This window comes from Triticum dicoccoides, chromosome 3B (genome assembly GCF_002162155.2).
Source record: "Triticum dicoccoides isolate Atlit2015 ecotype Zavitan chromosome 3B, WEW_v2.0, whole genome shotgun sequence".
Lineage (NCBI taxonomy): Eukaryota > Viridiplantae > Streptophyta > Magnoliopsida > Poales > Poaceae > Triticum > Triticum dicoccoides.
In genome coordinates, this window is record NC_041385.1 from 649152734 (window position 1) to 649165850 (window position 13117).

At 50.8% G+C, this 13117-nt stretch overlaps 1 protein-coding gene across 1 annotated transcript; it reads right to left on the bottom strand.

Moving 5' to 3' along the window:
- Positions 1–229: 229 nt before the first annotated feature.
- On the bottom strand, positions 230–2115 carry LOC119277627 (protein OCTOPUS-like). Its single transcript, XM_037558909.1, has one exon. The coding sequence runs from the start codon at positions 1755–1757 to the stop codon at positions 333–335; it is 1425 nt and encodes a 474-aa protein (XP_037414806.1). The 5' UTR covers positions 1758–2115; the 3' UTR covers positions 230–332.
- Between the last annotated feature and the right edge of the window lie 11002 nt (positions 2116–13117).

Below are 13117 nucleotides of genomic sequence, written 5' to 3' on the forward strand. Positions count from 1 at the left end.
GGCTTTTAAACCGGGGAGCCACACCTAGAATCAGATTGAGACAAGATTGCCACAAGCTCGTGCCTCGTATACACGTCCAGAACCTCAACTGCTGATTTAATAACAAGAGAAAAGAACGACTGATCGGATCATGCGACGAGGACACTAAAATGCAAGAGGAAATTAACATGAACTGCCTGCGTGTTATCCACCACCCCCCACCTCACCCCACCCCCAAATGAACACGAAGAAACAACAAGATCGAGCTTAGTACAATACTACAATACACCAGGATTTATGACTATGGCTACTATCACCGGCCCCCCCCTTCAGCTGCAGCGCTGGGTTTTGGTTCAGTACAGACGGAGCACGCTCCGGGCGAACGACTGCGACGTCAGCTGCCGCCCGGCCTTGCCCCCCGGCACGCCCCCGCCGCCCCGCCGCGCGCCGGCGCCGCCGCTCCGCATCGGCGTCAGGTAGAACCGCAGCATGCCGTTGTCGACGCGCCCTGGCGGCGAGTGCCGCGCGCTGCGGTTCCGCTCCAGCACGTGCGGCTGCGCCTGCGGCTCCTCGCCCCCTCTCCGCCTCACGTTCCCGTTCACGTCCACGTAGCTGCGCCTCGAGCTGCCGAGCCCACCGCTGTTGCTGCTGAACGAGCTGCGCGCGCTCAGGTTGCTGTTGCAACGCTGCATGTTGCTCTGCCCGCCGGCCCCGCGGCCGCCGCGCAGGTCCGGCCACGGCTCCGAGAACGACCGGTCCGCGATGTCCGACGGCCCGCCGCCCCTGCGCCCGGCGGCCCTGCGGTGGATGAACCCCCACAGGCTCCACGCCTTGCGCCAGCGTGGCGGCTTCTTCGCCGGGCCCGACATTGCCGCCTCCAGGCTCGCGGAGATGTCCTCCACCAGGGAGTTGGAGCTGAAGCCGCGGTCCAGCAGGTCCTCGGCGTGGTGGAAGTGGTAGAACTCCGAGCCGCCGATGGCGATGGGGGACTCGTTGCCGTTCGCTGCGGCGGGTGCTGGCTTCGGCTCGGTGACCTCGAAGGATGGCCGGCGGACTGAGCTGGTGCGCTCCAGGCTCCGCCGCCTCCGGCTGGAAGAATCGAAGTAGTAGTCTCTGGTCTGGAAGGATCCCCCTGGAGGTTCGAGGTCGCCATCGTCTTCCACGGGGATTTGGCCGTCTGACCGCTCCACGACGGCGGTCGGGGTGTCCTCCATGACGGACAGGATGGGCGGGAGGCGGGAGACCGGCGGAGGCGCGCGGCCGAGGCCAATGCCGGACCCCGCGCCGAACAAGTACCCGTCCCACGACGCGCGTGGCTCGTCCCAGGTGAAGCCGGCGTCGTCGATCGACATGCGGCCGGCGTCGAGGGAGAAACGCGGGTCGGTGTCGCACGAGCGCCGCCCCAACGCGTTCTCTGAGCCGGCTTCCCCTCGGAGGCGGCGCCGCCTAAGGAACGACGGCTTGGATGGCTTCTCCGGCGGTGGCATTGCCGCTGCCGCGGCCTTGCTCACGGCGGCCTCCTTCTTGAGCTTCTGCTTGCGCCGCCATTTCTGCCACTTCTTGCTGAACACGGAGGCGCCAAAGAAGCTCCCGGCGATCTCTTTCAGGTCTTTCGGCGGTGGCTTGACGGGCTCCGACGACTCGAGATCTGTGTGAATGTGATCCTTCATGGCCTTGACATCCCGAGCCGCATTGGGCTCGACTTCAACGATCTCGCCGGAGGTGTCCACCGCAAGGGCGGGCTCGAACACCGGCATTATCCCGTCCTCGCGCTCCATGACCACGGGGATGTCCTCCTCCGAGAAATCCTCCAGCACGCGCCGTGGTAACAGCGGCGGCTGCTGGGGCGGAAGCGCGACGCCGGCGGTGAGCGCCACGGCGGCAGCGGCGGAGGACGAGACCGGGAAGGAACCGAAGGCCGTGCCGTCGCGGACGCGGTCACGGTCGTCCTGGTGGAAGAGCGCCGAGAGCGTGGCACGCCCCCGCACATCGCACGAGTGCCGCTGCGGCTCGTCGCCCCTGGCAACCGCGGCCGCCGCAGCGGCGGCAGCGGAGAGCGCGTCCCCGCCGCGGCCGCACGAGAAGGACTTGCACCGCCGTAGGTCGGGCGGCTCGGCCACCGCCCCGGCCGCAGACGACGAGGCGCCCGCCGCGAACGGCCGGGCGAAGAGGGACCGGATGGCGGACGTGGACCGGCGGCCGGGCGCGGAGGCCGCGGCCGCGGACGCCTCAAGCCCGGCGAGGCGCTCGCGCAGGCAGGCGGTGCAGAAGCCGGTGAAGGCCTCGTCCGGGTGCAGGTCGCAGCTGGTGACGTTGGAGCGTCGCGGCGGCGCCGGCGGGTCCATGTGCAGCGACATTGCCGTGCCCGTGCCCTCCCCTCCCCTCCCCCCCACCGGCTCGACGTCACCTCACAGCGCTCCAACGTTTACTCGTGCCGCTCTGGTTCTGGGAGGAGTGAGCGAGTGGTGGATGCCGGCGGGCATGGCCGGTTTTTAGAAGGGGCGTGGGGAGAGGAAAGCGAAAGTTAAAGGCGGATCACGGGCCCCGGCGAGCTCCCTCGCCTCGCTCTCCCTCTCTCTCTCTCTCTCTGCGTCCATAGTTCCTTTTGCTTTTGCAGCTCTGCCTTCTTGGGCTCCGTGGCTTGCTTGTTGCTTTGTGTGCGCTCCCGAGCGTAGCGTCTCTCTCACATTCTGGGGCGGAGGCGATCGATCGGGATTTGGCTGATCCAAAGGTGATTATTTCCGAATAACCTTGCACGCGTGTGGTAAAAAAACGCCACCTTGCGCCCGTTTTTCCTTTTCACTTTCGCACGGCGCAACGGCCGGCCGGCCACCGACGCCGTGCGCGCGCGCGCGCCCGAAGGAACAGGGATTGATTCGTGACCAACATGCACTCTGCTTTTGCTCTTTCCTGCTACACGGCTTCCCATCTAGCCAAGCCACCACTTCGAGACCATCAGTCAGCTTTGCGCAACGCAGTGCAGCGCTTGTACTAGTTCCGAGAAATGCTTTGCTCGTTCGCGGTAAAAGATTTCTGAATACCTCTGTTAAACGGAGACTGCTGATGTGAATACTCCTACTTCTCCTACTGCAGCTCGGAATAAGCTGAAATACTCGACCTTGCACTGGTACTGAGCAAAGAAACAGAGGTATCCTCTGCAGAAAAGACCCCGGTCATGACAATGCAATCAGTGAAGGCTTGACTCACAGTCGCAGGATGGTGCATGATTTGCATGGGGTTTTTGTGGATCCAGATAGTTTAAATCCTGTCCGGTCAAAGCAATTTGAAAGCGTAAGCATCTCTAAGAAGCTTTTGTTGATGTGAGGTCTGGCCTTTCTGGCTTTGCCCTTTCTATCCCCATTTCCCGCTCCCACATGCCCAGGCCCCAAAAGCGCATGACGACCTAACCGGTAATTTCCCCTCCACCACAAAGCCAGTGCAGCAGCACACACGCTGTCCTCACCCCCGCTACAGATTTGTCCTACTAGCCAGGCCAGCGAAGAGAAACCAGCACCCAAAGATTACTAATGTTTTGCTGTCATGTGGGAATGCATCGGATATACAGAACCTAGGAGGTTAGCAGCAGCAGTTTTAGATTATGGGGCGAGCTAGGCACATGATAGGAGACCGGGGCTGTCGCCTTCTCGAGCTTAGGGGAGATAATAATTAATCATGGGGCCTCTTCTTTTGTTCGCTTTTGCTCCCCCTCTACGTGCCTTGGCCTTGCTTTGATCGCTGATCAGAATAGTCGCCACGCATGTGTGTGATGTGCCTTGGCTTGGGATGCATATATCCAAGTGTATCTTCTTCTTTGATTTTGTCTGATGGTAGCAGTGAGATCTTCGATTAGTTAATGAAACTGAACCGGGGCATGCACGCCGGCCGTTTGCTGCCTTGTCGAAAAGAATGGACGAGGATCAGAGGAGAATACGTTATGGCATGTCCAGCATTAGCCTGGGTTGGCGTGACGGGAAAACATTAACCTAGATTTTTAGTACGTACACATTATTCTCTTCCAGGATTGTATTGCGGCAGAGCCAGATCTTGGTTCAGAACGTCAGATACCGCAGGCCGGCCAGACTGATGTCTTTCAGTTTACATCATAGGCCCTGTTTGTATGCATAAGTTTGAGTTAGTTTGGACTCAACTAACCCAAAAATATCCAAACAGGGAGGGTTAGTTTAGGTTAGATGCATCTAACCCATCCAAAAAAAACTAACCGTATATGTATCATCTAATACGTTTTGTTATATTAGTTTATTTATTTATAATAGCTTCTGGTATATATGCCATATACAGGTAAGATCTTATGAATTATATGTGCAGGGTCACCTCCAGAAGGTTGATCTGTTCCTCCAAAACATACCCCAAGTCTAATATGGTATCACACTAGGTCGTTTCATGCCCAAGCTTCCACCGTCGCCCCTTGATCGCATCTCACGATGTCTTCTACCACCACTGCCCCTTCATCACATCTCACGATGTCTTCCACCGTTGCCACCTTTAACTCCTTCGCTGCCTTCGGCCAAACACCCCCTTCCCCCTCCAAACAGAACTATCTCATGGCTCATCCAGTTCCTTCTGGCACCCTCACGTGCTGGTGCTCGGGTCAACTCGGCGTATCGCGTCTAGCTTGCTCAAGACCAGGCGATCTTCACCACCACCATCTGGTTGTCCCTCGCGGATGGGATCGCCGGGATGGTCTCTTCGATGCCACGTCTCAAGACGCGTGGTCAATGCTCGAGGGGAGCAATGCTTCTTAGTCCACGGCGCGCTCTGTTGCGATCCGCCACCAGTTGCAGGATATGAAGAAACATGACCTCTCTATTTCCTTCTTCTTCGACAAGATCAAAGTCGTCACCGACATGCTCACCTTTATTGGCCAGCCACTCAGCGACAAAGAAATTGCTTCGTTTGTTCTCAACGGTCTTATAGTGAGTATGACTCGCTCATTGAGGCCGCTCAGGCACATGACACTCTAACCACGCCACATGATCTCTATGCGCGCCTTCTCAGAACGGAGCAATGTCTTGACACTCATCGCGCGCGCAGAGGTCTACACCGACAACTCCTCAACAAATGTGGCCTATCGAGGTGGCTCTAGCTCCAACCCACCAGGTGGCACCAACGGCAAGCCGCCGCTCCTCTCCACGCCTCCATGGAAGGCGCAAGCCTCCTCTGGCGCGAATGGCAACCGCCAAGGGGGTCAAGGGAACCCTTGCTCGGGCTTCTTGTTATGCGTCCCCTAGGGCAGCCTCCCAGCCTACCAATTGTGTGGCATCCCCGGCCACCTTGCCTCTCCTTGCCATAAGTTCTTTAAGTGTGGTTTCCTGTGCATCAACAATGATGGACCCAACAACGAGCGCCAGGCTACCATGGAGACACAAGGGTGCACCTATTCCTATCATGTAGATGCCAGCTTGTACAAAGATATTGTCGTAGATGCCAGCTTGTACAAGGATACTGTCGCTACGGATTGATGAGTCCTTTTAGTGATCCGGTAACGGATAGAAGAAAGGTTCCCATCCCCAAGGTGTGACCCAGAGTTATCGAAACGACGAGAGGACGTGCACTTATGATAAGGGTTTCTACCATGCTTTCGCAAGAGTATTAAATTCCAGTTTTTAGACTGGATCATAATAATCTTTTTTGTTGAAACACTTATAATAAAAATAGGCATGGGTATGAGGACTTGATTATTACGACCACATATTTTGTGATTGGGATCATTGTGATCTTACTTTGTGTCCTAGAAGTCATCCGTTAATATGTGCTTGCAACGATGCAAAGTGGGGATGTGTCCAAATTATGTCTTGACCGAAATGCGTCCTGCATCAATAGTTAGTTATTCAACCGAAGGCCCTATATGTTGCGTAGGGCTGCCCCGGTAATTAAGATAAAATTAGACAAAAGCATTGGTGACTACACCTTATGTATCCTCAGGGATTGGATCCACACTAACATACTAAACCCTTTTGTCACCAGTGTTCAGAATAATGCTTCACGTTCTCCCTGCTTCTAACCTCCTTGTGGCTCGAACAACGTGATCCTAGGTACTTGCAGGGTAGAAGAATGCGAGAGAGACAATAGAAAACTACGTTGCAATTTATTTCACACATGCATGGTGTTCATTCAAAGTCATTTCACCGATCCCTCTAACAAATACACTGGGTTGCAAGGTTCTGCCTCAATCCATTTTGTTACCGAACTAATCACACATGGCAATTGAATCGCAAGAAAGAAACCATTGAAGAACACATCAAGATGAATGCTTTATTGATAATATGTCTTACAATGGTTGTCGTATGTGATATACAATTACAGGTATGGCTAACTTGGAGGTGGATTGTGGCGATGATGGTTATGGTGGTGGCTATGAAGATGGGATGGGAAAAGGCGGCAGCCAGGGTTTGTGAATGTCTTCTCGTGCGGAGATGGAGGTTTCGGTGATGACCTGTTGTGAATTTGATGAAGCCCCATTATGATAGTGGAAGGTTGGACGTCGCGGTGCTATCGGCACATGGTACAAGCGCTGGTACCAATGCTTGCGCTCGTACCTGACACCGTCTTGCGCTCTGGTGTATCTTGTGCGCTTCCCACTTGATGTCTCTTATCTCCATTTTGTTCCTTTCCATGTAAATACTTGATTTTCTCCATATATTACCCTTTTCTTCTGGAAACAAAATGAAGAGAGAATTTTGCAATCATTTGCATTCATTAGTCATTAGTACCAATATCGGAGCGGGTCTCTTGATTTTTAGAAAATAAACAGGTTTAAACTACGGTGTGATGAGCGTAAAAATAAAACTCATCACAGACAATCTGACGAGCGAGCTCATCAAGCTCACCACACACGAAACCCACCAGGCTCATGAGAAGTTTCATACGACAAATGGGCCAGTTGCACATATCTCTTATATTGGACACGCAGAGACTCCCGCATCTACATCTCATCAACTACAACTTTCCAATGTTTTTCGTGTTCCATCTGTCACTCATAACCTTTTATCTGTTCCTAGACTCACTTATGACAATAATATTGCCATTGAATTTCACGTGTTTTGTTTTATTATTATGGATCGAGCCACACATGACGTCCTACTTAGAGGTCGCTATCGCAGTGGTCTCTACTCTATGGATGTGCCACACACGTCTCATGTTTTCGGTGGTCTCCGTGTCTCGTTGTCTTTGTGGAAATTGCGCCTTGGTCATACGGCCACTCCGATCGTGTGTCATGTTTTTCATCTTTATGAACTTCTCATGGTGTCTAGTAATAAAGAAATAGCAGTGTCTGATACTTGTCAATAGGGGAAAAGTCATCAACTTCTTTTTCCTTCTTCTAGTCGAGTTGTCAACAATCCTCTAGAGATTGTGTTTTCCGAAGTATGGGGATCAACTCAAACTTCTGCTAGTAGTCACAAATATTGTGTCAGTTTCATCAGTTCTTATACTCACTTTACATGGCTTTATTTTCTTAAGCGCAAGTATAATGTGTTTAATATCTTTATTCAGTATCAGTTGCACGTTGAACGCCTTCTCAAGCATAAAGTTATTGATGTACAATCATACTCGGGTGGGGGGATATCGCAACCTTAATACCATTTTCAGAAGTTTGGAATTTTTCACTGCGTCTTGTCCACATACACATCAGCAAAACGGTGTTGATGAACGCAAACACTGCCATGTCATTGACATTGGTCTCACCCTTTAGCACATGTGTCGGATCCTTCTCATTTTTCGATTTATGCTTTCTTTACAACTTGTTTTCTTATTAAACGCTTCCCACACGCATGCTTAATATGAAAACTCCTCTTGAAGTCCTCTTTAACAAAGTTCCTTACTATACTTTTCTCGATGTTTTTGGGTGCGCTTGTTGGCCACATCTTTGTCCTTATAATAGTTGTAAAGTTGAGTTTCGATCGAATATGTGTGTATTTCTTGCTATAGTTTTCTTCACAAAGGTTACAAGTGTCTCCATGTTCCAACAAATCAAATTTACAACTCTCCCGATGTAATTTTTTATGAGATCTCCTTTTCGTTTCCTAACCTTCAAACACATTCTGATATACCACAATCCATCCATTCCACCCCTATTTCCTTGGGAAATTTGAAAATATTGCATACTCGCCTCTTTTGTTACTTAATCATGGTGCAAGTGTTGGTTGTGGTGCTTGGCCGGAACTCCTAGACGATCCAGATTCTACAGTGTCCTCTTCACGTGGTCAAGCTGGCAACATGCATGATCATGTATGTAGTCCCATCCTTTCAGATGGGCCCGTGTCGCCTAACCCAACTGTAAGGGCATATTTATTCCCTAGTGGTTTTGGTGATTGATGACAATGCTTTTGTGGTCTAATCGTGTGCGTTAAGTTATTTCAGAGAATCATCCATTGGCACGAGACGATTTCCTCCCCTCGGTGTTTTTATTCAAGACGGTGTAGCTCCTGCGTTTCGTGTTGGTGGACTAGTCTCGTAGGAGTCACCGTACTATTAAGAGGGGATCCGCTTTGGTAAGACTTGGGTGGAATCAACACGTACACATCCTTATCACACCCGTCGTCTTCCTGTCGCATCTTTGGAGCTGCACTTCTCTTCCGTACCTGCTTCGCCCTGTGCCAGCGGTAGTACCGCGATCTACAACGGTAGTACCGCCGAAGCCCCCCTAGCGGTAGTACCGCTCCCCAGAATGGTAGTACCGCTCTCAGCGGTAGTACCGCTCCGTAGAGCGGTAGTACCGCCCGCGGGTTTCGGTTATAGTACCACTGTAGTACCGCGCCTACTATCGCCTCGATTCGAGACGATGTTTTCTCGTGTCGAGTTTTGCAGCACTAGAAGCGGCAGTAGAAGCGGTAGTACCGCTCCGAGCGGTAGTACCGCTCCTCTCCCGCGGTAGTACCGCTATGGGGCCAGTGGCCTGACTCCCTCTTCAGCGCGGTAGTACCGCTAGGAAGGGAGCGGTAGTACCGCTCTCAGCGGTAGTACCACCCTTCCCTAGCGGTAGTACCGCCCTGTGCGGGGCTGCTCAGTGGGGTAACGGTTGGATGTGTTCCCCCACTATATAAAGGGGTCTTCTTCCTCCTAGTTAACCTACCTCTTTCCCCCAAAGCTCCATTGTTGCTCAAACCTCCATTTTCGCCCGATCTCTCTCCCTAGCCAATCAAACTTGTTGATTTGCTCGGGATCGATTGAGAAGGCCCAGATCTACACTTCGACCAAGAGAAATTTGATTCCCCCCACTTATCCCTTGCGGATCTTGTTACTCTTGGGTGTTGAGCACCCTAGACGGTTGAGGTCACCTCGAAGCCATACTCCATTGTGGTGAAGCTTTGTGGTGTTGTTGTTGTTGTTGGGAGCCTCCGGTTGTTGTGGAGTTTGCCCCAACCTTGCTTGTAAAGGTTTGGTCGCCGCCTTCAAGGGCACCAATAGTGGAATCACGGCATCTCGCATTGTGTGAGGGCGTGAGGAGAACACGGTGGCCCTAGTGGCTTCTTGGGGAGCATTGTGCCTCCACACCGCTCCAACGGAGACGTACTTCCCTTTAAAAGGAAGGAACTCTGGTAACACATCCTCGTCTCCACCGGCTCCACTCTTGGTTATCTCGTGCCTTTACTTTTGCAAGTCTATTTGTTTTACATCCTTTGCTTGCTTGTGTGCTAGTTGTCATTGCATCATATAGGTTGCTCAATTAGTTGCACATCTAGACAACCTATTTTGTTGCAAAGTTTAATTTGACTAAGAAAAGTCTAAAAATTGTTAGTTGCCTATTCACCCCCCCTCTAGTCAACCATATCGATCCTTTCAATTGGTATCAGAGCCTCGTCTCTTTATTAAGGACTTTGCCGTCCGAAGAGTATGGTTGACACCAACGATGGTGCGGAGGAACACTCCGGTGTGAATCCCATCTCGTCTTCGGCCGAAGGGGGAACCTTGGTCTCACGTGAGGAATTCAATGTGGCTTTAGACACATTGAAAACCTCCATGACGGCCGAGGTTAAAAGCATGTTTACTGAATTTCTAGAGGGACTTAAACTATCTACCTCTCCTATGAAAGTGGGTGATCCCACTAACAAGGTGACGGATGCTAACTCCGATAAGGGGGAAGCTAACAATGAAAAGAGTCCTTCTACTAGTGGTAGAAATGGCACCGGCATCTTTGCCCATGTGGAACCTCCTGTCTATAGAGGACCGATTCCCTCCACTCATTTAAATCATGCCGGTCCTCCTCCTAAATATGTAAAAAATGAAGACTTTGATTCTTGGGTTTATCGCTTCAAGCAACATTTAAAACATGCGAACACTAATCTTTGGAGAATCATTGAAGAAGGTTTCTATCCTCATGACCCAAGCAACTTCACCCCTCAAGAAGAAGTGGACAATCAATTCAATGAGAGTGCTCTCTTCATCATCCAAGATGCTATCCTTCCCGGAGATCTTCCTCATCTTCGACCTCATGTCATGGCTAGAGAAGCATGGAAGTGTGTCGAGCGTATGTACAGAGGAAGTGCTAGTATTCAACGCTCCAACTATGAAGTGGTGCAAGATGAAGCCGATGAGTTTGCAATGAAAGAGGATGAAGAACCTCGTGAGCTCTTTCGAAGAGTGACCAAACTTGCGGTCGCACTCCGAGATCATGGGAGTAAGGACACGGATGACAACTAGATCAAGCGCAAGTTCCTTAAGGCCATGATGCCCTACAATAAGGCCATGTCCTCAGTCATCCGCCAAAGACCGGACTTCCACTCCATGACCTCTAATGAAGTATTGGATGAGTTTATTGCAATGAACATCTTGGATAAGACCGCCGACAATGCGGTGCTCCGTTCCCAAAGGGCTAAGAAGCCCAACCTTGCTCTGAAGGCCAAGGTTATTGTGGAAGAAGAGGAAGAAGTGGAAGATGAGGAAAGCAACCCTGAAGACACCAAATTTGATTATCATGAGCACATGGCCCTTGCTTCGAGACAATTTTGGAACAAGAAGAGTTCAAGACCCAACTTCAACAAGAACAACTCCAGTGGCGTCAAGGGGAAGCAACGAGTTAGAACTTGCTTCAACTGTGGCAATGTGAGCCATTTCGTTGTGGATTGTCCTTACGAGAAGCGGGAAGACAATGGTGGCAAGTTCATCCGAAAAGACAAAGCCAAGTCCTTCCCCAACAAGAAAAACTTCGCCAAAAGGACTCCCACTCGTGGATTGGTGGTTCAAGAAGAATACCAAGAGGATGACGATGATGATGAAAATGAAGAAGCAATGGCCATGGCATCCGTTGCCAATGCCACTACTCCCCGGGTGTCTCTCTTTGATTCACCCAACGAAAACATCACCGCCAAATGCCTCATGGCTAAAGCTTCAAACAAGGTAACCCCCAACATTAAAACCACCATCATTCCTAATCCCTCCGTGGAGGATTGCATTGATGAACATTGTGGGTCTAATGAAGAAGTGAATGAGTTTGAGTCGTTTATGAGTAAGCTCAAGGGCAAGTCCAAGAAGCACTTTGTTGCTCTCTTGGAACAACTTGGTGAGGCCAATGACATGATCAAGGCTCACGAAGAAACCATCTCTAAGATGGAAGGTCATAGTCGTGATTATGCAGATGAGATATCGGATCTCTCTAATGCTCTTGAGGAAGAGCGTGAGCATCGTTTGGCTCTTGAGGAGTCACACAACGATGGTCACGCTAAACTAAAGAAGGATCTTGATCATGCTCTTGTTGTGTCTCATGTTCTAGCCTCCGAGAAGGCTAAACTTGGGGTTGATCATGTTAGACTCACGGAGGAGTTTGATGTACTTGACAAGGCCCACAAAGTCTTGAAAAGTGCTCATGCCACCCTCAAGGAGTCTCATGCTCAACTCCAATTTAAGCTAACTAAGGAAAAGGCCACATTACCTCACATGGTCTTAATTGATAATGCAAATGCTACTAACCCATGTTGTGAGCATGTGCATCTTGTGGAGGAAAATGCCAAGTTGAAGGAACAACTCGAGAAAGGTCTTGTGTCATGCATACAAGGTGAGAAGAACCTAAAGGACCTTTTGAGCAATCAAAAGGAAGTTGTGGGAAAGGAGGGAGTTGGGTTCGCACCCAAGTCCAAGAACAAGAAGAAGAACAAGGAGAAGAAGAGCAAGACCAATCGACCTCCTCCTCTCACGCAAACCTTTGTGAAGGAGGGAGAAGGTGCTCCTAAGGAGAAGAAGAACAATGGGAAGAGCGGTGAAGCCAAAGAGCGCATCGCCATCTCTCCCAACAAAGACGACGACTTTAACCCGTCATATGTGTTGTGCCGTGCTAGTGATGGACATGTTTATGCTCGATTTGTTGGTTCTTCTTATGAGTACCTTGAATGGTCTATTTGGGTTCCCAAGACCCTTGTTACTAACATCAAAGGACCCATTACTAAATGGGTACCTAAAACCAAGCATTGATCTCGTGTAGGTGTTTGCTTCCGGTGGGGGATCATGGTTGCTCGATAGTGGAGCAACAAATCATATGAACGGAAGCAAGGACTTGGTGGTGGACGTGCAAGAGATTCCATCTATGCCCACCAATGTCGAGTGGGGTGATGCATCACATTCTAAGGTATTGGGTCTCGGCAAGGTTGTCATTTCCCATGATCTAACGATCGAGAAAGTCATGCTTGTCGAGTCCCTTGCATACAATTTACTTTCCGTTCGTCAACTTGCACTCATGGGTTTTGCTACGTTCTTTGATATTGATACCGTGGCCCTCTTGTGGAGCAAGACTCTTAAAGTAGCCTTTGTTGGGCATGTCGAGAACGATCTCTATGTGATTAACTTCTCGGAGCGACCCACTAAGACCGCGACATGCCTAATGGCTAAAGTTGATGTGGGATGGCTTTGGCATCGCCGTTTAGCCCACGTCAATATGAGATCTTTGCAAAGTCTTCTCAAGGGGGACCATGTTCGTGGACTAACAAATGTTAGTTTTGCCAAAGATCGTGCTTGCAGTGCTTGTATCGAAGGAAAGCTTCATGAAAAGGCTCACCCTCCTTCAACCATCATCTACTCGAAGAGACCCTTGGAGATCCTTCACATGGACCTCTTCGGGCCTCCATCTTTTGATAGTCTTGGAGGGAGAAAGTATTGCTTGGTGATTATGGATGATTATTCAAGATACACT